The sequence below is a fragment of the Lagopus muta genome, chromosome 1 (genome assembly GCF_023343835.1).
Source record: "Lagopus muta isolate bLagMut1 chromosome 1, bLagMut1 primary, whole genome shotgun sequence".
NCBI lineage: Eukaryota > Metazoa > Chordata > Aves > Galliformes > Phasianidae > Lagopus > Lagopus muta.
This window is the reverse complement of record NC_064433.1, coordinates 105,835,745-105,860,265: the sequence shown is the minus strand read 5'-3', so window position 1 is coordinate 105,860,265 and position 24,521 is coordinate 105,835,745. Positions and strand designations below refer to the sequence as shown.

General features: G+C 38.9%; 1 protein-coding gene across 3 annotated transcripts in view; it reads right to left on the bottom strand.

Annotated features, from left to right (window-relative positions):
- Positions 1 to 194: 194 nt before the first annotated feature.
- The window catches only part of MORC3 (MORC family CW-type zinc finger 3), a 29,568-nt gene continuing 5,241 nt past the window's right edge, over positions 195 to 24,521 (bottom strand). For 2 of the 3 annotated variants that reach the window (XM_048934245.1, XM_048934256.1), the window contains exons 3-17: positions 20,224 to 20,356; positions 18,903 to 19,115; positions 18,451 to 18,600; positions 16,401 to 16,548; positions 15,275 to 15,406; positions 14,859 to 14,978; positions 14,361 to 14,458; positions 10,050 to 10,154; positions 9,814 to 9,936; positions 9,637 to 9,711; positions 8,884 to 8,920; positions 7,268 to 7,455; positions 5,881 to 6,703; positions 5,324 to 5,487; positions 195 to 2,468 (exon numbers count right to left, since the gene is read on the bottom strand). In XM_048934245.1, the coding sequence (XP_048790202.1) occupies positions 2,315 to 2,468; positions 5,324 to 5,487; positions 5,881 to 6,703; positions 7,268 to 7,455; positions 8,884 to 8,920; positions 9,637 to 9,711; positions 9,814 to 9,936; positions 10,050 to 10,154; positions 14,361 to 14,458; positions 14,859 to 14,978; positions 15,275 to 15,406; positions 16,401 to 16,548; positions 18,451 to 18,600; positions 18,903 to 19,115; positions 20,224 to 20,356 (2,663 nt within the window). In that variant the 3' untranslated portion in view covers positions 195 to 2,314. Of the gene's footprint in view, positions 2,469 to 3,109; positions 3,171 to 5,323; positions 5,488 to 5,880; positions 6,704 to 7,267; positions 7,456 to 8,883; positions 8,921 to 9,636; positions 9,712 to 9,813; positions 9,937 to 10,049; positions 10,155 to 14,360; positions 14,459 to 14,858; positions 14,979 to 15,274; positions 15,407 to 16,400; positions 16,549 to 18,450; positions 18,601 to 18,902; positions 19,116 to 20,223; positions 20,357 to 24,521 lie in introns of all 3 variants that reach the window. The other variant, XM_048934266.1, reaches the window with a different exon arrangement.

The window sequence follows — 24,521 nt, the reverse complement described above, 5'->3', positions numbered from 1 at the left end:
TCACTATCCACCCTCATAAGCGGTTGTTCCCCGTCCTTACCTGCTCCCTTCAAGTACTGGAAGGCCACAAGGCGGTCTCCCCAGAGCCTTCTCTTTTCCAAGCTAAACAAGCCCACATGCATCATACATAAGGAAAGCCGGTAACAGTCTTACTTGCTTATAAGGGAAACACAGCACCTGATGACAAGTTTTGATCCAGCAAATTCAGATTTATTTTTTCATTTTCATTTTTTACAAAAAATACATTTTGACAAATAAAAAGCATTTCCATTAGTCCACTGTTCTTCAAAGTGTAAACGTACACTGTAATTTTTCCATTTTTAATATAGACTTACGCTATATTTTATGTCATCTACAATAAACTCAACTACAGAATCTGATGAAACATAATAAATAATGATGAAGGAACGGAAAACTACACAGCAAAAAAAAAAACAAACTTTTAAAAAGTTACATTACAGCCACCTCTCCAAAAATCAAACATTCAATTTAGCCATCATGAAGCAAAGCAGTATTGCATTATCCTTACTGGCATACTGGAACAGAAAGCATCCTGAAATCAAAGTACTGCCCACTGGAAGAAACTGAGCTACAACTAAACGGAACATAATCCAATTAAATATGGACAGCTAACAGTGCAAAAGCCAAAATTCTTGGCTTTACAAAATCGACAATTCCTAGGAACAAACACTGAATGCAGTTTCGTGATTTTATTTTTTTAAAAGCAAAAACTGGTTTTTTTGATCGCTGTTTGGATGATGAATGCCACCAGAGATAACAGGTAGATGGGCTCTTTGCCCACCCCTTATTCCTGATGACCTCAATGGAAAAAGCATGCAGTTGGCTGAAGAGAAGAATACTGTCACCACTGTAATAATAAAACTAGTGGCTTAATAATTACTGTGACTATATAAGAGGGAAAAAAGAGGAGTCACCTATCTTACCTGTAATAAAAGATGCCTAAACATTAAGATAGCATAAACAAATCACATTTGAACATCTTCAGCTTTAGCTTACTCTGTCATTTGACACCACAGATAAGAAGACATGCCTCTCTTTCTCAAAATATTTCTACTTTGACTAGTTAAACAAGGATTGAGTAGCCTGACATTTATGTGCAGCATGGCCCATTGTGATTGAAAGGTAAGCCTCATACTGAGAGGCTTAATGCTCGCTTAATGCTACAACACTTTTTCTTCTGAGATAAAATATGCAAATATTTGTATACATTACAGACCTCCAGGTCAATTATTTTCTGCATTGGGCAGCTCTAAAGTAAGGCTTTAAAGTCTCAAGAGGTGGTATTACAGCAGAGGTCCTCCAGGAATCCTATGCTAGTTTTGTGTATGTTCTCTCCAACAGATCACCAATTGCTTTTGACTTGGAAAATAGGCAGGCAAGAGCTGCATGTGAAAACTGACCCCTTCAACTCACGTACTGGAACATACTGGACTTATAAACTGGTACTGCTGTGTTCGTGTTCAACTGGGAACCATGGGGTAGAACCAATCATCAATCTGACTGCACTCCAATACAATCTGGTTCTTGGAACGAGGAAGTAACAATCAAGTAATACGGGCAGGACACAAACAGGCATGTGGTCTCCAAGACTGGTAAGGCTGAAATATCCCATGGATTTGTTTATGCTGCAAGATTATGTACAGAAAATGTCTTCTAGCAACACCAGAAAATCCAAAAGGCTGTCAAAGATCATCCATATTTAGGATAAAACCCCTAAGGAATTTTTCTTCTTTTGGTAGTAAGACAATAAATACTGCCAATATGGCCAAAATTTTCATCTATTAGTTAAATTTCTAAACCATTAATGCAACACACAACATTGTTGATAGCAATGAAAATACTGTAGTTTACAATAAAGTTACTGAGGTTTGTTCTGGGAAGAAAATCAACAAGGTTCCTTTTTTGCATTTTTAATATATTCCACTGCTAGGATTCTGGATGAGGAAAAAAATTGCAAGTATCAATGCATATATAAGACCAAAAATCAACCAAAACTTTTGTAGAAAAGTATTAACATTCTTAATCATAAAAATATTTGCAAATTTAATTACAAATACATTTTAAAAGCAAAATCTTTAAGTACATCGAGGTTGGTCGATATTGACAGTGTTCATTTAAGAGGACGTTAAGATACTACCCACTGCATCTGTGGTAACACCTGAACGTACAGAGTATATACATTTATTGATCAAACTGTGAAATATATAAAGCGAAGAAGAAGTATTTACACTTCAGAACTTATATAAAGGTTATACTGGAAGATCAAGTAGGGCTCTGTGAAAATTTTAGTATCTTAAGTGCTGCTGATTTCATGCATTTGTTCTACAACTTGTCCTAAAATTTCGTCCACTACGTCAATGTCGTAATTGACTTGTTGCAAGTCTAGATCAGGCATGATTGTAGCCAAAAGCTGTCCAACATTCACTCGAAGGGAGCGCAGTTTCAGGCTGTGAAGAAATAATTGGAGATGTTTAGATGTGGATGAAGCTTCGCATCCAAATACACAGAATGTTAATTAACAAAGTTTCAAATAACATTCAATAATAGAAAGGGTCGGTATGCTACTTCCATAAACCAACAGAGAGCTTATGCAATTGAAACTGCAACAAGATAATTTCAAGATCTATCATTTTTTCAAAGCTTACTGTCTTGAGTTTTAACTTTGAAGGTGTGTATTTCCTTCATTTCAAACAAATACTAAGATTTCTGCCTTTCCCAGAATGGATTAAAGGTATTTTTGAATACTCCTACTGAAGTTAGCAAATAAACATTGGCATAACCCTTTATCCTACAATATTTTATTATTTCTCAAACCAGTATTTAAAAATATTTAATACATCCAGAATTGCCAACTACCACCATATATGGGAGCAAAGGAAGAGAAAACAAAGAGGAAAGAAAAAAAGAGAAGGTATGAAAAAGTAGTTTGTCCAAAGGTTTGAAAACATAAAGACAAAGTAGCAATTTTAATAATGGGAAAATACTATTTCTCCTCTTTTTGCTTTCTTTCACGATTCCACTGCCCTATCCTCTTCCTGGTCAAACTGCTTCTAAGTCATTCATCCCTTCTCTTGAGCATTTCCTTTACCATTATTTTCTTTATTATCTCCAGTAGCCATTCTTCATAGAGTCATTACATCCCAAAGGACCTGTAAGTACACCACAAGTAATGCATGCAATTTCTAATTCTTCTATGTAGAAGTAGTCAGATGCAGTAAACAGAAAGTAAAATGCTAGCAGATGCAGGGGAGGCTGAATCCCAGAACAAAAACAAACAAAACCCAAACAAATTTAGCTTGAAAGGGGTCTCCAGAGGTCATCCATTCCCTTCCCCCCAACCCCTAACACATTCAAAAAATGGTTATTTCAGATAAGGTTGCTTACAACCTTCTTGTGTTTTCAAAATCTCCACAGATGGAGATCCCACCACCTTCCCCGGACCCTTTTTCCTGGGCCCTCACTATGAACATTATTTTTTTCCTCTGTCTCATCAGAATTTCCCTTCTTGCAGCTTGTTTCTATTGCCTCTCATGCCACCACTGTGCTAGTGAGGAGTCAGGCTTCACCTTTTTTACACCTTCATTCAGCTGCAGAAAGCATTAGGATATCAGATCTCAAGGCAGCCTTCTCTTCTTGCGGCTCCTTCCCTCAGCATCTTACAAGATGCCCCAACCCCCTAACCATCCGGGCAGCCTTCAGTGGATTTGCTCATATATGCTAATGTCTTTCATATAGTGGGGAACCCCAAAGCAGACACAGTACTCTGTATTTGCCCAGCACAGGGAAAGAACCTCTGCCATACAACTGCTGGCAGAACACTGGGCACTCCTGCCACAAGAGGCACTGTTGATTTGCATTCATCTTCTAATCCACCCCCACCACAGCCCAGGACTTCAGCTTGTCCAGCTGCAGAGATGATTCCTAGCAAAAGTGTAGAACATCACTGCTGCCTCTACTGAGCTTCCACAACATTTCTCTCGGTCATTTTTTCCTACTTCTCAAGGTCCCACTATATTATTGCTACCATCCAGGGTATCAGTGATTCCCTCCAAATCAGCTCCACTGTGAGTTCACCAACTTAACTGCACTCTGTCACGTAGGCCATTAATGAAGGCATTAACAATTATTGGCCTTCATATTGATACCCAGGCTTAGCAGATCGGCAGTCTGCTAAGCAGTTTTACAACCCACCAGCTACTCCACTAATCTAAATCATATCTCATAAAATTTGATTATGATATTATGGCAGTCTATTTTGAAAGCTTTCCTAAAATGAAGGCCCAATCTCCCATTATCCACAGAGCTGGTCATCTCAATGGAAAGGTTACCAAGTTGGAAAGGCAATCTTTGCCCTCAATAAATCTACGCTGATCATTTCTAATCACCTTGACTATCATGAGCTTGCATGCAGCTTCCAGGCAGATTTGCTTTAGGGTCTTCCCAGGAACTGAGCTTGTACTGGCCAGTCTGTAATTCAGATCCTCATTTTTGCCTGCACTAAATATGGGCATGACAACTTTTTTTTTTTTTTTTTTAATTATTATTTTTTATTTAAACCAGTTATCAGGGACCTGCCACAAACTTTTGGATATCATCACAAAGCCAACTCTCCATCATCTGGCCAGCTCTCTCTGACACATTTCATCTGATTCTATGGACTTGTGTGTGCTGTGCTTGCTTGCTTCCATCTTGTATGTGTACTTCTTTTATGTGTTTACTATTTTTTATTAACAGAGAGCAGCAAGATCCCTCCTTAGAGGCGTAAACTTCTGTTTAGTTCAAAGATACACCCTGGACACTGGCACAGTTCCAGAGGATTGGTCTGCAGCAAGTTCTTACATGAAAGGTCAAATCAGTTCCAAAACTGAAAACAAACTCTTTGCAGTATGGTACTACTGAGTCAAGAAATAAAAATAGCATGTAAAAGCAAAGATCATCTGCACAGCATAAGCTAATGATCACCCCTCCCTCTTTCCTGCCTCTCCTTTCTTCTTCCGCTTGTTTTACAAGCTAGAATCTAGAAACTCTTCTAACATTTTCAGCATTTAAAGTGTCAGTATGACATTCTATTGAGCAGTGGTCAAGTACTTGTTTAAGCAGCAATAAGTCAAAACTAAAATAAAATCAGTGGATGAAAAGGTGAAGTGTTATCAACTTAGAAGTCACAAGAGGCAGCAAAAATAATTCCAAGAACCACTTTTTATTATGTGATTGTCAGACATGATTTTTGTCAAGGTTTTTTAGGTACAATCAGCCAACCAAAATCTTACTTGAAGTAGTCTAGGAAGAAGAAAATTGATACCTTTCTCCATCAGAAAAATTAACAGTGTCTTCTACATTACTGGCTGTAGAATCATTTGCACGCGCTACTGCTTGTGGGATTGAAGCTTTCAACTCTGCAATTTCTGATTTAAGTTCTTCACATTGACAGGCAATTTTATTTTTCTCCACTTCCAGTAGTTCCACCTGCAAATAAATAAATAATTTTATACATCAATGTGTTGTGTTTGTTTAAAATAAACATTCGTGGACTGCTTTTAATCAGCTTTTTGGTGACATTTTAATATCTGGTGACATTTTATGATACTGCAACCTACAGACTGTTTCAAAGTAGCCAGTTGAACACACTGCACTCTCAGCCTGCAGTCAGACTCTCTGAATTTTGCTTACTGCTGTCAATGGAATCCAATAAAACAAAAGTTTCTAGGCTAGATTATATGTATTCCCCACCCTCCTAAGTGGTTTGATTAATGAATGGACTGAATTTAACCATACAATACATTGTGAACTGGAATTCATCTAAGAAAATGGGAAGTTAAATTCTTTGTTTGAAATACGCCTCTGTTTTAACTAACATACCTGACTTTTGTATTCGTCTCTCTCAATGGTGCATTTGTCCAGTTGCCTGAAAACATCATCCAGCTGCACAGCAATTTCGTCTACCTCACTCTTACTTTCACCGTCAGCACACCTGCTGCATTCAGTTTTTAAGTTCTGCAGAGTACTGCATTGCTCTTTCAGTTTTGCTATTTCTTCTAAGGCCTGTTCATAGAGAAGGGTTTTTTCCGCCAAACTTCTTTCATGAACGTTTTCTTCTGCAAATGAAGAAATTGTCTCAGTTGACTGATGGCACATTTCTTTTTTCACATACTTATTGTTCATTTCTAGTATCCTCTGTTCCAGTGTTTCTACTTGCTTAGTTAATGCTTCACATTTGCTTTGGTACATCTCCTTCTCTTTGTTTGCTAATTGCAGCTGATTTCTCAGTTCGTTTCCAAGATCTGCAGATGTCTCAGGAAGATTATTTACATTGTGCCGGTTAGTTTCCGTTTCCGCGTTGGGAACTGGAATATCGATGTCATCTTCCACCTCTTCCTTTTTAACAACCAAATTTGGGACCTCCGTCTGCGTTGCAGAGGTCAGCTGTTCACTTCTTGATTCTGAAGTACTTGCACTGCAGGGTTCTCTTACGTCACTGTTTTTTTTCTGCTCCTCCTTGTCAACATTTATACATTCAGTTTTTACCACTGGAACATCAGAATCTGCTGAAGGCTTTGGAGTGCTGCTCTCCTCTAAAATAATGACATCATCATCATCATCACGGCTTTTGAATGGCCTGTTATTTAAACGAGGTGTCTTTATAGTTAAAGGTGTCACACTGATGAGTATCTTCCGTTTCAGACTGAAGAAGAACGCATTAATCTGATTACTGTATTGCTCAAAGCAAAGTCATTTGTTTCAAACAATGTTTAAATGTGTCTAAACATGCAATTCAACATTGCTACTCAATAACTAGAAAGGGATGTCTCCCTGAAGAGCATCTTAAGATTATTAGTCACAGTAAATACCTTTTCTGTAAAAACAATGGCTGAAATCCACACACTAGATTATTACTTTCATATACTATTTTGAGACAGACACAACATTTTTGAAGTGGGGAAGACCTGTAAGAGAGGTTAAGGAAAACATCCTGTAGAACGAGGTTAACACAATACAGTATTTTCCTACATTAAGGCAAGTCACTAAGCAATTTTCCTTGACATACAGTATTTTCTTTTTGTTGCTCTCTCTTTTGTTCTTCATGAGGTTTCTAGGCATCATTTAACATAGTTCTTCCTGTATTACCAAAAAGTGACACATGAACTTTGGTAGCTGCGACCCAAAGATGGGACTACACCTGACAACATTCTTTTATTTAAAAATTCCTAATTTTAGAAATAAATCTATTTTGTACAGGTTCACTAACCTGTTATCAGAATCAGAATGAGGTGACGATACTGATCTATTTGAAACAAGCAGAGGTCTTTTGACAGAAGCATTTGATGTTTCTGGTAAAAGTGCTCTTGGAACAGCTTCCCTTCCACTCACAGGTGTGAACGTTCTAAAGTCTTTACTTGAGGAAACGGGTGTTTTTAAAAGCATTTCGTTACTGATCTATAAGATAACGTTAAGAACGAAAAGCAATAGACGTTAGTAGAGTCTTCAGAATAAGTTTCAAGTAGTCCCACTAACTATCTGAAAACACTTGAAATTATGATAGACATTTCTTCTGTATTCTGCAAGGATTCTCCACAGAGCAATCTCCTTGAGCCCCAACTCAATATTTTGCAGTAAGGAAAGCGGACTATAACCCTTGTTAAAAACAAACAAACAAAAAGTTATCAGCTTAATGATCACATTCACAGAAAACAAACAAGACAGAACAGAAAACACAACTAAACTCTACTGATGTTAACTGTTTCCTTCATGTCTTTCCCATGCTGGTTTCAAGTCGTGTATTAAAAAAATAATAATCATAGCACAGTTGAGAATAGCAAGGTTTCTTGGTTCTTAGTTTGTTGTTTTCTTTTTTTTTTTTGTTTTCTTTTGTTTAATTTGCTTTTTAAGTCTGGATTACAGACTTCTGGTGGATTTCTCAGAAGACTACAGCTGCAAACTCCTTCCCATGCAGAGATTTATTGTCTGATCTTAAAGCATTTCCCAAGAAATACCTATTACAGGTACCATGTAGAATCCTGGGGAGTACTTTTTTCCAGCCTGTTCTGTACCCATGTCTGAAGTCTGACCATCATACACAAAATATGGGACAGAAATCTCTCTTACAGCTGCCAATAATAAGCTCTGTTCATAAAATATTTAAGTATTTTGTTCATTTTGCGCTTTTAGAAATAACTTTTTTACTTGGATTAAGCTAATTGCAGGAAAATTAATACAATCAAGTAGATAGGGTAGAACAGAACATGGAAAATCTTTTATCCAAAAATTGATTGGTCTGAAGTTCAGTTACTTTGAAAGCTACGTCTCACTTCAGAGACCTGATTCTGAGTTCCAATCTGTATACTCCTGTCACTAAGCCATTTTTTATTTGCAGCTCCATTTGAATTTGAGCGTCTCCTAGCAAAACAAACTCTCAAAAACACAGCTATTACATATTCTACCCCTCCCCCACTCCCTTTTTTAAGGGCATCTTTACTTTTATATCCTTATCACATATCCCTCTACAAGAAAATCCACTTCCAACAATTAGATACTGCGCTATAAAAACAAGTAGCAGCAACTGACGTTATTTTCTAGTACTGTTTTGTGAAGCATATTCATCCCCTTCAAACTCTTTCTTCAGTACAACATATAAAATGCACCACTGACTTCTATCATTGGACAGAAGAGACAGGGGATTTCTGGTTTACCAAGAGTAAGCACAGCCTATACAGCTATCAAAAAGGTTGTTGACCTAAACAGCTGGCCACTATTTAAAGCAAACTAACTCAAAGCCTAGCCCACTGGATCAAACTGCATAGAAGTGGTGCCAGAAAGAATAATGACTACCAAAGTCGGTTTGCCATCAAGCTCAAGGAGAGTTACCTGGTACTCTAGGCGCTTCTTCAATTTTTCCCTGTCTCTGCACAGGAGCAAGGGGGAAGAAAAAAAAAAAAAGAGCTTAGATTCAAAATGTTAATTAATGGTGAAACCAAAGCAACCTCACTTAAATCTGAAACTAAACACCTTATTTTGAGCTATACACAGTGAATTTCAACATTCTACTTCACTGAATGAAAATTTTCTGCATGACCTTAGAAGCTACTAGTTGAGCTAAATCTAAGCTGAATTTAAACTTCAAACATCCCTCTCAGATTAAAAAAAAAAAAAAAAGTTTGAAAAACAGTGAAGGCCCTTTTCAGAATGTAAACCAACAATTCATCAAGATTGCTCAAGTCATTTTTTTCCCCCACGCATCTTAGCTAAGAACCCTCAAATTCTTAATATTACTGAGGTTTTCAGCTGCTTGAAAATAGCAGTCACCCAGGCAAGGGCTCTTAACAACCATAATGATTTGTTTCTCTAATATACTGTACTGAACACCAACTTTTTGCTTTATTCTCCTTGTTACTAAATGATAGAGGCCTCTTTACCTTCAATATCATGTCAACATGCCAATAACAGAGAAAAGAAAAACACTATTTATCTATTCACTGCTGTGATTAGGTTTTGACCTTAGGGTACTATTTTCTGAAAGGATGAATTCTTAGAAGGGCTGCAGTTATACCACAGGTGAGAGAAAAGTGTGTTTAGCTTTTATGCTCCTTTTCTAGGAGCTTGAAAGTCTCCAGTACTCACTTTTTCTTATAAGTTTTCTCATATGTGGGATGTATTAAGTCATCATCTTCTGGTTCTTCTGGCACATGACAATCCCTGAGTTAAGGAAAAATAAAGAGCTTAACATATGTGCTTACATTAAGCAATAAACTAAAAAGTAAAAGCAGTGCTTAGATATCGGGCTCAATATAATTTTACCGGAACTGTGGGTCAGGGTTCAGTGAGCAGTACCACTTCTCTGGCAAATGCTCTATTCCATCTGGTAGCTTCCGCCATTTCAGACATGCATCACACTGCACCCATGTCTGATCAGGCTGCTTTCTGTAATGGAAAAAACCATATCAGAACTTTCACATGAACAATTTATTTGCGTGATCAAGAATAAAGCTGTAATAACAGTATGCAACGTTCTTCTATTTGAAAGTGATACTCACTGTATCTCCTCAACTGGTAAAGCTAATGGATACTCCTCATTTTTCTTTGCTTTCATTTCATTCCAGTAGTCGTTAAGCTTTTCTCCTAGCGCTGCTATTGTAAGCCTGAAAACAAAATTTCAGACAATACCTGAAATAGTAAAATCTTAGCACAGAAAGAGTGTTTATAAAGAACAGTGAAATAGTAAGTATATGAACCACCCTAATACTTACATTTTCACAATAGTAAGCTTCTCACTTTTTGTAAACCCCAGAAGTTTGCAATTGTGGGAACAAATGATTGTAGGATATGAAATTACAAGAAATTTGGCTTGGGATGCAGACAGTTTTTAAACTGAAATAAAATGCTTGATTCAGAAGCACAGTGAAGTACAACACAAAACCTGAAACCAGTCCATTAACTTAATTTCAATCATAAAAAAGTACAAAACTACCTCTCCTCTGTCAGTCCAGCACTGGGCTATGTTTATCTGTTAACTGCAGGCTCACAATCATTCTAGCCTGGCATAAAGCAATACTTAACTGACACTGCAAATACACGTTCACTTCAGTGTAGTACACAGTCTACATGGTGCTGAAAGAAGCAGGGTGGTTTTTTTTCCCCATATTAATTTTTAGCTGGATTAGTTTTCTGATCAGGAACCCAACCATTTTGCAACTTTATTAGAGCTGGCACACAGGAAAGAGTGATGTGGAAGAAGAATAAGGAACCTAGTCCATCCCAGAAAGTTTCCATCTGGAACACCTCTGAATTCAAGTCACGAATTTTGGTGCCTGAAGAAGGAATTAGCAAAGGGGCAGAAATGAACAGCAACACATGGATTGAATCACGTCTCTTCTGGTGAAGGGAGAGAGGCAAGTCAGCTCATGCTGATCACAACATTACAGCACCAGTGCTATGTTTCCGTTTCGGGATGGAAATCTACATTTTAAAAATCTGTAGAAGCAATCTTTTGTAAAGCAAAGAAACAATCAAAAAACCTTCACAATACATGCTACAAAGTGCCAAACAACAACAAAAAAAACCCACAATCAGTGCTCACTGTGCCAACTTGCAGAAACCCAGTGTAGAATCAGTGTAAAACCTGATTAATAGCAGTGCCTATGCTATGGCACATCCATTGCCAAAGGAACTTTTAGTGCTACCACAGAAGAAATGGTTCAAGGAACATTTGTACTGAAACAACAAACACGAGAATGATTCCCTGGTCTATTTTAACTTGTGTTCTCATTAACAGCTTTGCTAGTTCAATAGTTGCAGCCACAGGAACTGCTTGAAGCTGGCACCACCACTGCAAAGAAGAATACAGCAAGCTATTTAAAAATACAGGCAGAATGAACTGTAGTGGCTGCAGCAGTTACATTGCCAGCTACCGATCATGCTCCTCCTTCACTGAAAGCTGTGGTTTCAATGGCAGGAATGACCAGAGTTTTCCTGCCACAACTCCTCAACTACTACAATAAACAGTTTAGTTTATTACAGTACTCTGATACTGTTTCTGGGTTACTTGTATATGCAGAGCTGCATACAAACAGGCAATTAAGGAAAGGCTTTGTGAATTTTTCAGCTGTCCTTCTCAGGGGAACACCAATAACTGACTGAAGGGCAAAATACACAGCCTGAAAAAGGTTATGATGTCTCCTGCCAAAGTCTACTACCACTTATGTTTGTGAGTCTACATCTCAAAATTTTTAAGTCCGCAGTGAAACTAAGTCTGAGGATATAGAGGAGGAGATGTGCTCTTTTAAGCACATCCAATCAAAGGAGACTGGTCATAGACAAGTACAGAGACAAACCTGACTGACACATGATAAGGGAGACAGTGCCAAGAACAGTCCTGGTCAGTCATGCTAAATGGTAAGGATACGCAGAGTGTGAGAATGTTTATTTTTTCAGTTGGGAGGATAAGGAAAAGGAAGGAGACAAACACAGAGTCATAAAACCTGATTAACTAGTATTAACAAAGACAATGATCAGAAACAAAACTGGGTGTTATCAAGAAACTGATAAAGATGCAATTCTGAAGGCCCAAGATGTTGGAGAGAGCTCAGTGGAACCATGCTAACATGCAGGGCAAGAAGGATCAGACAGAAACAGTGCCAGGGGAGCGTTAGACAGAAAAGAGTATAAAAAAGTGCAAGTTGCATATAAAACATGGCAGGGCAGTATACTTGACCAACCAATCACTGTGCTTGATCCCTGCAGCCTACCCTATCTGCTTATTGAATTTTAACTCCCTCCATAATCTCTCTCTATCACATGTATAAGCATTGCAAAGACTAAGTGCCAGCTACTGGTAAGACGTGTGCGTATGAGTGGAAACAGGTGCCAGCTACTAGAGACAGACTAGGTCTGTCTGTGCTCATTTGTCCAGAAGCACCTGCAAGTGTGCCTTGTGGGGACAGTATTTTATATCAGAAATAGCAAACTCAGAAGAAATAGTCCTCAGAGCAAGACTAAAGAGGCATTCCTCTCTCTGTACTCAGTACTGGTGAGGCCACACCTCAAGTGCTGTGTTAAATCTTGAGCCCCCTGCTCCAGGTGAGGCCCAGGAGAGCACCCAGAGAAGGGCAACAAGCTGTGAGGGGTCTGAAGCACAAGTCTTATAAGGAGCAGCTGAGGGAGCTGGGATTGTTCAGTCTGGAGAAGAAGAGGCTCAGAGGAGACCTCACTGCTCTCACTTGAAAGGAGGCTGTGGCGAGGTGGGGGTCAGACATTTCTAGGCAGCTAGCAATAGGATGAGAGGGAATTAAAGAGTTGTGCTAGAGGGAGGTTCAGGTTGGGTATTAAGATAAATTTCTTCTCAGTAAGAGTGATGAGACAGTAGCACAGGCTGCCCAGGGAGGTGGTGCAGTCACCGTCCCTGGAGGTGTTCAGGAGCCGTGTGGATGTGGCACTGAGGGACGTGGGCATGGTGGGGGTGAGCTGGTGGTTGGACTGGGGGATCTTTGAGGTCTTTGCCAACCTTAATTATTCTATGCTTCTTTAAGTGTGCATGTTGCCTTGATTTGTACTGAGCAATAAGGTGGACCAGCCAGCACACAGTGGACCTTCGGACTGGATTAGAAGACCTTAAAATTGAGCCAGGGGTGTCAAGTGATCAGAGGGGCTGTGATGGTACTCAATATGCTTACAGATATAAAGTGCGTACTTCCACTAGTGACCTTCAATCTCTATCTGTTGAGGAAAAAGAAGGGTACATGACTGTCCACATCCATACTTTATGCACATCCCACACACAGGTGCTGCTGAAGGGAACATGCCAGCCACATCAGTGATCTGTGTGTCTGCATCTCTGAGACACGTGTTCAACTTCACTGCTAGTTAAGCCTGCAAATGGAAAAGTAGCAGGGAAAACAGAGACTCTGGGCCCCAGAAACTCTGGGCCAGGGGGCATCCGGGACACAACTGCTGGGGGAGGCAGCTGCTCCTAACATCCCTTAGCACCAAGCAGCACCGAAGATAGAAAATAGCCTCATCATCTTGAAAGGAAAGAAAACAGAGTGGAGTAATTCCCAGTGTTTGCATCTTGGAGATTTTCCCTAGACATCTTTTCTGCTGAGGTAACTCACCCTCCCTAACCTTTCCTTCCATAATGGCAGTGCAGTCAATTCACAGAAGAACATTGTAAACAGACCAGACAATTCATCTGGCTTAAGAACATTTTTTTTTTTCTTTCCAAATCAGATTAGATTCTCAATGAGGTTTACAGTGCAGCTATAACAAGTAACACACTGGATATTGATTGATGGGATGTAGCTTCATTGCAGCTTCATTCCAATTCACAGCTGCCTTCAGGGTGTCCTGTATTTTCTAAGTGCTCTGTCAGGTAGACTTAAGGACATTAAAGTCTACTTCTAAGAAAGAAACTACAAACAATAAATGAAAAACGTCCAAAAACAAAGACAAAAACAAACAACCCCTAGGAAATTGTGATGAATCTCTATGAATCATCAATCATGTGGGATTCATATCTCACAGTTTTAGCCATCTGCTACAAAATATCCAAATCTAAGGTAGTTATTCTGGGCTCATCCCACAGTAATTGAAGGGCAGAGTTGCAACCAACTGCTTTTAGGGCATTTGCTTAATAATGGTGAGCACTGTACCCTTGATTTCACTGATGGCAATGAACACACTATGATCAGCATATATGCTCACGTCCTATCCCTACTGTTTAAAACAGTCATGCAGTTTAATGATGGAACACAAGTATCCTTACTACTTAAAAGGGACAAAATCTTTTACGGTCAAGTATCTCCCAGAGAACAACACTATGAGACAAGAAGTCTGTAAGAATACACATTTACCTGTATTCATTTGTGTAGTCAAAATCTTGTTTGTTGTGAGTCGGTTTTAGGAAGTTGCACTCGATAATCCCAACTACACCAACACCCATGTTGTTTGCCTGTAAAAAATTATGATCCATCAGGGAAAACAAAACAAATCCCACACTAAAACTCTAACATCTTGACAGAAGTAATTATAATTTATATATCCACCAGGTCAAAATAACCTCCCGCTTTATGAATAGTCTCCAACAGAACTCTTGACACAAATCCACCAGCCCTACAATCCATCTGTCTTTCTGTTCTGAAAGGCACACCAAATTCTATGTCTCACACATTAAGCTTAGCTTCAAAAATTAAAGAACTGTGTGCAACTCAATGCAATTATTAACTGCTATGCCAAATTGAAAAAGGCGTATTTACAAAAGCACACTAGTTTTCACCTGTATTCTTCTTTTTTAAAAAGCATTTGAGTGAAAATGATTTCTAACAACATTGTTTTTCAGCTTAAATTCCTACCTTTAACTGACAGCCAACTCTTTCATAAGCTTTGATGAGTCTGTTTTTATGATACATCATTATTCCATAGTGATCTTTGTTTCTACAGTTAAATCCAAACGTAATTCTTACTGTTTTAGCCTTTTATTGGATATTAAGGAAAAGTCTGGTTAATGTCATGTGATAAAATATATATATATACACTTCGAGGGCTCATTCTAAACTGGGCCCTGGTATTTTCATTTTTATTTTTTCCCCCTCTCCATCATTTAAGTATTGAGATAGTTCCTTTGGTACATCTTCACAGAAAAGATTTACAAAATAATTAAAGAACAGCCATAAAGACAGCTGCAACATTCCCAGCAGAATCTACACAGCTTACGTACAAAAACTCATCATTAAATTTAGCATGCAATCATCACATTAACAAAGGATACATTCAAGAATTTTGGCCTATATATATCACGTTCAATGAAAGCAAGGCTCTTGGAAACCAGCTGTGTTTTCACTTTTTGTCCTCGCAGAATGATCTGCATTCTTGGCTTCAGATACAAAATACTGCAGTAAGCCTACAAAATATACAATAATTCCCATTATTCAAAACAACAGCAATGAGATCCTCGCTGCCACCACCTAAAAAAAACCCCACACACCTAAATAACCTCAAGAAATGGGTACTGTAAAACATTTATCACGCTTGGAAAGACAAATCCAGATTTTAATTGAGATGTTACGAAGCAATTTTTTAGCTCCTCCAACCTGACTCCACAAAATACAGGAAACTCAGATGCACATACATCATACAAATCACATTAAAAGCAACTGAAAGAGAACTTTTGTAAACAAGGCAGGTGTCTGAAGATACAGTTTCACTATTATAAGAGCTTTTAATTGTGTTCAGATATACAAGCCTATATTCTTATTCCCTATTTAGAACTCAAAAATTATATCACAGACTTAAAAAAAAAAAATAAAAAAAAAAGCAGCTGTTAACTTTATTCCAAATGACTTACAGATTATGACTTCAGTGAGCCTTAGACTAATTGAACGTTGTATTTGAGCTGGAACAATACTCACAACACTATTCAGAAGCACTCAGAACACCCAGTAATTCCAGGTGCACTTTCTTATAAGAAACATATTCAGAGACTATGGGTCAGTAGTGTAATGGCTGCAATAGGCCTGCACTCAGGGCTAGGGCTTTACTATATGTAGGTCTTGAAACAGCTGCTTTATAGCTCCTTGATCTCTTTTGGAACCTAAAGAGGACACTGCCAGCTGAAAACTAGCTACACCATATCTGCAGGACTATGTAAAAAAACAGGAATTTTCTTCTGAAAGAAAAACAACACAAAAGCAAAAAAGCAGATGTTTATAGAAGTCCACAAACACATTCTATGTTTTCCAAATACTGTTGGCTCATTGCCCTAACGTTTAAATTCTGACTTTGCCTTTTTTTTTCAATCAACACCTCTACAGTATGGCATATTACATTAAAACAAAAGCATACATCACCTTGCTCCCACAGAACAAGTAAATAAATGAAAAAAAAAGTATACATACTCTTAGCGAGTAGTCACTTTCTGGAACTATCTGGTCCAGTCTCTCTTGTTTTTTATATCCTCTTTTCCCTGTTTCATCTAAGTCTTCTGGAATCCTGATGTCATATTTATCTTTGTCAAAGTCAAATTCTGTTTTATCATTTTTATCTCTAAGAAATAAGAAAAAAAATCTAATTATGAGAGGAAAAAAAAGATTGAGGTGAACCTGATATCTCATAACTAAATACCTATCACTTCTGCCTAATTAATGTGTTTGCTCATGTGTTTATAGTTCTGCTTCTACCTTCCAAATGGACTGCTTATCGATGATAAATATCCTTCCTGACCACACAACTTCTATAATAAGAGCAACGTCCTTGAAATAGGAGCGCAAATCCAAAACAGCAGTCAGTCAGTAGAGCTAGATGAAAACTAGCTGTCCTCAGAAAACCTGGGCCCAAACAAGGACAAAGTGAGCAGGGAGACACCTCCCCAGGCAACCACTGAAGGCTCCCACAGAAGTGCAGAAGACTCAATTATGTTTGCGTAGCCTTGTACTACTATCATCTTGTGAATACGTACTAGGTTGGTGTGGCTTATTAGATAGGTGTATATTAAAAATTTTCAACTATAAATAGGAGAAAATGTGAAACCTGGGGTTGCATGATTTGTGGAGATGACCCATCTTGTACCATGTGCAGAGAGGCATGTCTGCCCTCTCAACACTTTTTTTTTCCCCCCAGAGTGTTTCAGGTTTTAAAAATGGACAACAGACCCAGGGCATATCACAGAGATACAAGAGGAAAGACACAAAAGAAACACAATTCCTCTGCATCATAATGGCTTTCCTTGCAGACTTGCTAGAAATCAAAAACATTCAATAGCTTCTTTTAGAAACCCAAGGAATATAAGAGAAATGTTAGCAAAGGAAACTTGCATAAATTCTAACTTTATTCTAATTGCACTTCACTAATAAGAGCACTCAGTGTTACTGAGAACAACTGCCGAAGATTCCTACTGCTGTGAGAATGACAACAACTCCCTAACTCAGTAATTTTTCATCACAATTTCTTACTGCTCACCAGAGGGTTTCTTTTATTTAATTGCACTAGCAGTAGTTTTGCACATTTAGATATAGATTTTGTTACCTCCAGCTTTCTTGCATAAAAATCTACTAAGCTAAAAGTGATGCAAGTTCCTAACATAGAGAAGAAATTAATGAAATAGGAAAAGAAGAAAGCCTTTCATCAGCTGTGATTGACTGAGATCTTGTTTTGTTCTGTAACATTTAATCCATTGTATCCCAGAATGAGTTTTCTCCCCACCCATTTTTTTTTTCTGACAGGCAAGAATAAACTATTTTCCTGCCAAATTTACTGGCCCATAAAACCACTTGAAATTGCTTCTTACGGATACCTTGCTATTTCAGGTTTTCAAAACTGCAGTAAACAAAGCACTCAGGAGCATAAAACGAGATAAAATACTCCCAAATAGCTCCATCACTGTTAAAAGCAAGCTAAATTATTCCAATGGATCACCATATGGGCTCCCTCTAAGTAAGGGAGCTGCAACCACGTAAGAGGAGGAGAGGGAAAGGAGATGAGAAACGATGACATCCAGCTGCCACTGCTACAGCAGCTGTTTAAAGAAAGAAAACAGCAACTCCAAGCTACCAAGTCTGAAAATCCATTCTTCTGTGAATAATCCCACATATATATCTATATGTAGATAAATGTAATGAACTGCATCTATTTACTTGGACTTCTGTTTTTACTATGATAAACAGTTAAGAAGTTTAGAAAGGTTCAAGTCTTTCCCAATTGGTTTGAGATACCAGATTTATAAATACTCTATTTCAATTTTTCTTCTGAAATAGTAAAAGAATTTATCAAAATGAAATACAGAATCCTTTATGTTCTCCTTTGGCCAAATAATTTGAGTCTAATTTCACAAACTGCAGCTAAGTTTCCATCCAGTCTTCTAGAGTTACTCTGCAAAAATATTCTTGTGTACTTGCAGACGCTGAAGAGATAATGCAAATGAAAGATATGAGCAACTGGGCCTCATCTTACCTTCTGAGATTCCAAATTATGATTCTTGTTCCTTTTTTCCCCATTATAGCATCTAGTTCAGCCACTAATTTCTCCTCAGTAGAAAATAAAGAATGTGTTAAGATGGCCTTCAAACTGTTTTTGGATTCTGCTGGATCACTTATCTGTCGTAAGCAAAACGTTAAGGAAAGTAACCTTAAATGTTACTTAAAAAATAATAATAATAATTCAGAAGATTAGTAAACTTCTGCAATAGGATCGTGCACCACTCACAGGCTCTCATTCCACATCTCAAATACAGAGCTCCAAAAAAATGTAAAAGTCCTTAAACACATTATAGCTTAAATAATCTCCTGCCCATCTTAGAATGCATCTCTAAAACACGACAAGGAGATTTCCTTTAATGATGTTACCAACCACATTTGAGACACACACACACAACTTTTTGTTAGGAAATTGTCAAAAGGATATGTTGGTTGTTGAATGTCACTATAGGAACCATGACATGTTCTGCTTTTGTGACTTCAAGGTAAGTCTGAGATAAGAGACCAACACTCATGGTTTCTCCATTCTTGGTGAAGACTATTGCATCTTTCCCCAGGCGCATGGACCCTGATTTAAACCCGTTTCCATACAGTCCCACTGGAACACGGCCATTCATCACAGATTTCTCACTGAAGCCGAAGCTGATATGAAAAAAACAGATATTAGAAGAGTGTAAGAAGCCCCCCAGACAACTGAAAACCCAGAAGATGCATGCAAAGTGCATCACATTTGACTTAACCACATTGAGTCCATCTCTTGTTCTAGAGATCAGGGACTACCATGCAATTAAACAGTGCACAGCAACACAAACTGTGAGAACACCTGTATAATATTCCTAAAATCACGACACAAGAATTTGGAGAAAGTTAGATTCATCTTTTAATTATCTAAAAGACACCATCTGCCTGTAATCATACAAAGGTACATTCCCACATGTTTCTAATATTTATCCACTGGCTTTGCAATGAATACTGGAAAAAGTCCCTTAGGTTATTTTCCTCTTTAGTCACTCCCCCCGTTTGCTTAAATATACACGATCCACACATATTCTACAGGTGAACTACACATTACACTTGAAGACAAATGTGTAACTGTATATGGAGCATGGAATTTGACAAATAAGCTATTAATTATGGTATATTGCAGAAAAACAGTCATTTGAATTCAAGGTTCCTCAAATTTATATCCAGAGACTTATCTGGAATCAGACGACTATCTTTCATAATAGAAGAGAACTTGAACAGCAATCTGTTTGCTAACTGCAGAAAGAACAGTTCAAATACTATAGGATATTAGAAGGTAAAAATTGTAACAGCATCAATTTAATTCCCCTTAACATTTCCATAGTACATTTTCAACACTTCAAAGAATTGGACTGAACTGAACTTCCCTTGTCTCTCATTTGCTAACTTAGTCTAAAGCATGCTCAAATGCAGAAAATATTCTCCTTCCACTGAAAGGCACTACAGAGTTTACACTGCACATGCCCTGCACAGAAAAGTAAATGGGAATGCTGATGGAAAGGATAAAAGGAAACTAGGAGATAAAACGAACAGCCAAAGCTATATGAAAGCTGTACTAGCATCTCTGTTCTAGAGCCTCACTTGGGTAATCACTCACCCTCAAAAGTGCTAAATAGAAAAATGAGCATAGTAGATTACATGTGAGAGAAAAGAGTTAAGCTTAACAGTAACAAAAATAGAAATTGGAATTGTGACAAGAAAAAAATACACAAAAGAGGTTATCCACCTTAGCATTTTGTGCAGCTTCTCTGAGTTCATACCATTTCCATTATCAGTGAACGTCAAGCATATATTGTTGTTTATCACTGTTTTGTCTATCCATATCTGTTTAGCACTCACATCTGGATCATAAGCGTTATCTGAAGTGGGAGAAAAGTAAACAAGAACAGGATACTAAGAAAAAAAGGAATCATAGAAAAGTAAACACTTAAAACATGCCAAAAAGCAACTCTCAAAGTTATTTAAACGCTTATGTGACACATAACACAGCCTTATCTGGTAGTCATACACACACACACAGTCTATCTGCCAAACATTAGTCTTGCAATGCTTTAACTATATGGAATTGCTGTCTCTAACTTTATTATGGTGCTGTGCTTCATCAAAAAACGTTTGTGCAATATGGCATTGTGGGCTCTCAATTTTGCACTTGTGGTAATCCAACGACCCTGCAGAGGTACAGGGAACTAAAGGAGCTCTACAATTGCAGCGGCTTTTCATCTCTGCAGTCAGGTATGTGATCACAGAATCATAGAATAACAAGGTTGGAAAGGAGCTACAAAATCATCTAATCCAACCACCCTCCCATTACCACTGCTACCACAAGCACTAAACCATACCTCGCAGCTCCTCATCCAGACGCCTCTTGAACACTGCCAGGGATGGCAACTCCACCACCTCCCTGGGCAGCCATTCCAGTGCCTGACCACTCTGAGAGAGAAAAAGTTTTTCCTTATGTCTAATCTAAACCTCCTCTGGCACAACTTGTAGCCATTTCCTAAGGTCCTGTTTGCTGCCTGGGAGAAGAGGTCAAACCCCTCTTCATCACGACCTCCCTTCAGGAAGTTGCAGGAATTATGTGCTCGCTCAGACTCCTCAGGAAAGTCATGGAAAGTTTCACTGAAATAAAAACCTTTTTTTATTAGAAGTTTTTAATAAAGAAAACGTTGTGCTAAAAATGAAGCCTCCTACAATACTATCCTCTTTATAACTATACTTATAAACAGTAGTGATTTGCAGAATCAAACTCTCTAAACCACAGAAGGTTACAAGAGCAGATACGTTTTTATTTCGGTGCTGCGCCACACGCCGGGTACAAGGTGGATCACTCCTCCTAGCTTGCACACCAGAGAGTGGGATCTCGATACATTTATAAGCCAAGCTCATACATATTCAGCAGTATTTCCCAAGACCTACTGACATATTCATTACTTTTCTGGGAATTCATTTACATACTGTCCCTCCCCTAGTGCATGTGCAGTAGCTTCCTCTGGTGGTCGTTGGATGAAGGCTCGACGTCTTCCTCCCCACCTGGTGGTCATCCCTGGATGAAGTCAGTAGTCTTCCTCACCACGTCCTTCCGACCTCTGTCCCAGTTTTGAGCTCTTCTCCCACCTTGCGTGCCTCTGCAATTTGTTATCCTGTTTGCTCCCCCTTTCCATTGTTCTCCCGTTGGCCCCTTTCTGCTGACTTGAGAAGGCTTCCTTTTGGGAATGTGTTTGGGTTAGCAAAAGTTAAACTAAGCAATTCCTTCTGAGTTAGCAAAAGTTAAACATCGCTTAGATGCTATTTGAATTCCTTTTGAGTGAGCAAAACTAAGCGGTGTTATGGACCCCTTACATCTTGTATTCTTCAGCTTACTATCTCAGTAGATCAAAACATTACCATGAAGAAGTTCCATCAAAAGCCAGCAAATCTTGCCTGAAAACAAGAAAAATTTTCCAGCTGCTACAAATGACAGCAACATACAGCCAAAAACTTTGGTTGAGATGAGTAGCTGAAACAGAGAACAGGAAACAAAAACCAGACAAGTTTCTACTTTTGCTTTCTGCATCCCAGGCAGCTGTTGCAAAATTCACTTCCAGCCACTGAAACACCTCGTCTGACTGGCTGGTGGTGAGGTTACTGTCCACACTCCAGATGATGGCACATATACACAGCTACAAAAATATCTTACATACTGTGGACGTTCCAAATGAGAAGTCAGACATTAAAAAAAAAGCAAAAGCCTGAAGCCCAAGTACTGGAGGTCTAAGTGAAAAAAATTATTGCTGCTCCACTTCACTACCAGCAGAGCCAACAGCCACAAACATACATCTTGCTACTGCAAGTTGTTCAGATCTAAGGAGGCACAACTTCCATAAGCATAAAATGCTTTATCTTAAACTCCCTATTTGCAGGATTTGAAAGAGCTGTGAAAGAACTTGTGTCCCTGCCTCACTATTTGTTTCACAGGTTTAATTGAAAGGGAGAAATACACAGCTCAGGCCAACACAGCAGGCATAGAAAGCAATCATAGCTCACAGCTTGCTGTCTGTGAGCATACACTACACATTGCACCCACAGTGAAAAAAGTTCATAAAAATAACTCAGCATCAATAAAACATTTCAAGTACAATTAGACTGAAAATATTTTAAGTCAGTCCATACTTTGTGCAAGCTTCCTGATTTGCTAGCTCACCAACTCTCTCTAGATGTCCCATTTAACTTCTCCCCTGGAAATAGCATCAATAGCTCACTTACATTTAAACTGACTGAGGTCTAGCAGAAAACAGCAACATAATTACCAAACACTGACACTAGGGACTAGAGTTTAAAAAGCAAACTTCAGCATATAGATCATTAACATCTTAACAAGTGGACAGAAGAAAACTCAGGCCTCCATAACACAGCCCAATAAATACTGCTTGACATTTGGCATACGATGTAGCCGTGCACATAGCATGTGAAAGACAGTTCACAAAACCAAAATGACTCACTAGTCATGTCGCTGCTGTGCCTTTGGATGCATGCTAACACATCAGAGAGCTGCAGATGTGTTGGCACATGGCGTGTGCATGTCCCCTCCCCGGAGACAACCACTGAGAGACTCATTCTGCTTGAGCAACGTGCTGAGCACAACAGGGGGGTTGGTGTTTCTCACCCTCTGCCTGGCTGCCCAAGGCTCCCCAGCTTTCCTCACGGCACGCAGAGATGCATCGTACCCCCATGTGGGGAGCTTCCAGCCAGGAGGTGGTTGGAGATAGGATGTGCCCATCCTGCTCTTTTCCTCCCTTATCTCTTTCAATTCTTTCCCATCTGTTCATCAGGTTGGATATTAGTAGGAACAATTTCTTCTCCAAAGGAAGGGCACAGCTGCCCAAGGAGTAGTGAGGTCATCATCCCTGGAGGTGTTCCAGAGCTGCAGGGATGTGGCCCTGAGGGACGTGGGCAGTGGGCACAGTGGGTGTGGCTTATTAGGGTTGGACTTAGGGATCTGAGAGGTTATTTCCAACCTGAATGATTAGGCCCTGCATATGGCAGGGGAGTTGAAGATTCATGATCCTTGAGGTCCCTTCCAACCCTGGCCACTCTGTGATTCTGTGAATGATTGTGATTCTATGGTGCCCTCCCAGTCATAAACCCTGCTTCTTTTCTCTGCACAAAAAAAGCTAAGGGGGAAGGAAGAGGAAAAGCAACCCAAATCAACAGGTTTTTCCAATAACCTTCCCTAAAATCTCATCAGGTTACATTATACTCTAATAGACTTTAAGCCAATCAGCCTAATGCCATTGTAAAGGTCAATTAAATTTACCTTAAAAAATTTACTCTTGGCTCACTATACATTTGGAAAATGAATTAGAAGCACAAGCTGCCTGAGAAGTTTCTGATATTTTCCTAATGAACACGCCAACTAATGGAAGAAAAGGAAAGAAAAGCACTGCCAAAAACACCCTTTGAACAAAAGGGTTTGCTGGGCCTGGTGAGGAGCATGGAGCTGAGCTTTTGAGGACGTGGTGAATGGGCACAATGGGGATGGGTTGGACTTGATGATCTCAGAGGTCTTTTCCAACCTGAACGATTCTGTGGTTCTGCAGACCTTTTTTAAAGCAAAGCATATGACAAAACAGAGGCCAAAGGAAGGAAGAAGGCACGCTTCCATGCCTTACACTGCATATGTTTATTAATTCCAGCCAGGTATGGCATGACAAGATAAGACAGCTGAAGTGACTTAGCTTTTCAGCCATGACTCATCACCAAAACATCTAGTCCTCCCCATAGTCATACCGTTATGATTTCCGTCTTTCTGGCAGTTCTGGCCTTATCTAACAGAAAAGTTCTTATTTTGTTAGGTTACTCCTCTTCTGAATTAACAAACGACGAAACCAGGGCAGAGGAAGCAAAGGAATGTGTGGCCACAAGAGCAGCTCCCTTTGGCAGCAGACAACTGCTAGATTAACAGATCTTTTCATACCCCACCTTTACTGTAAGGAAACAGAGAAAGTACACTAACCATTCCCCAACTAAGGAAACAAGAGTATTTAC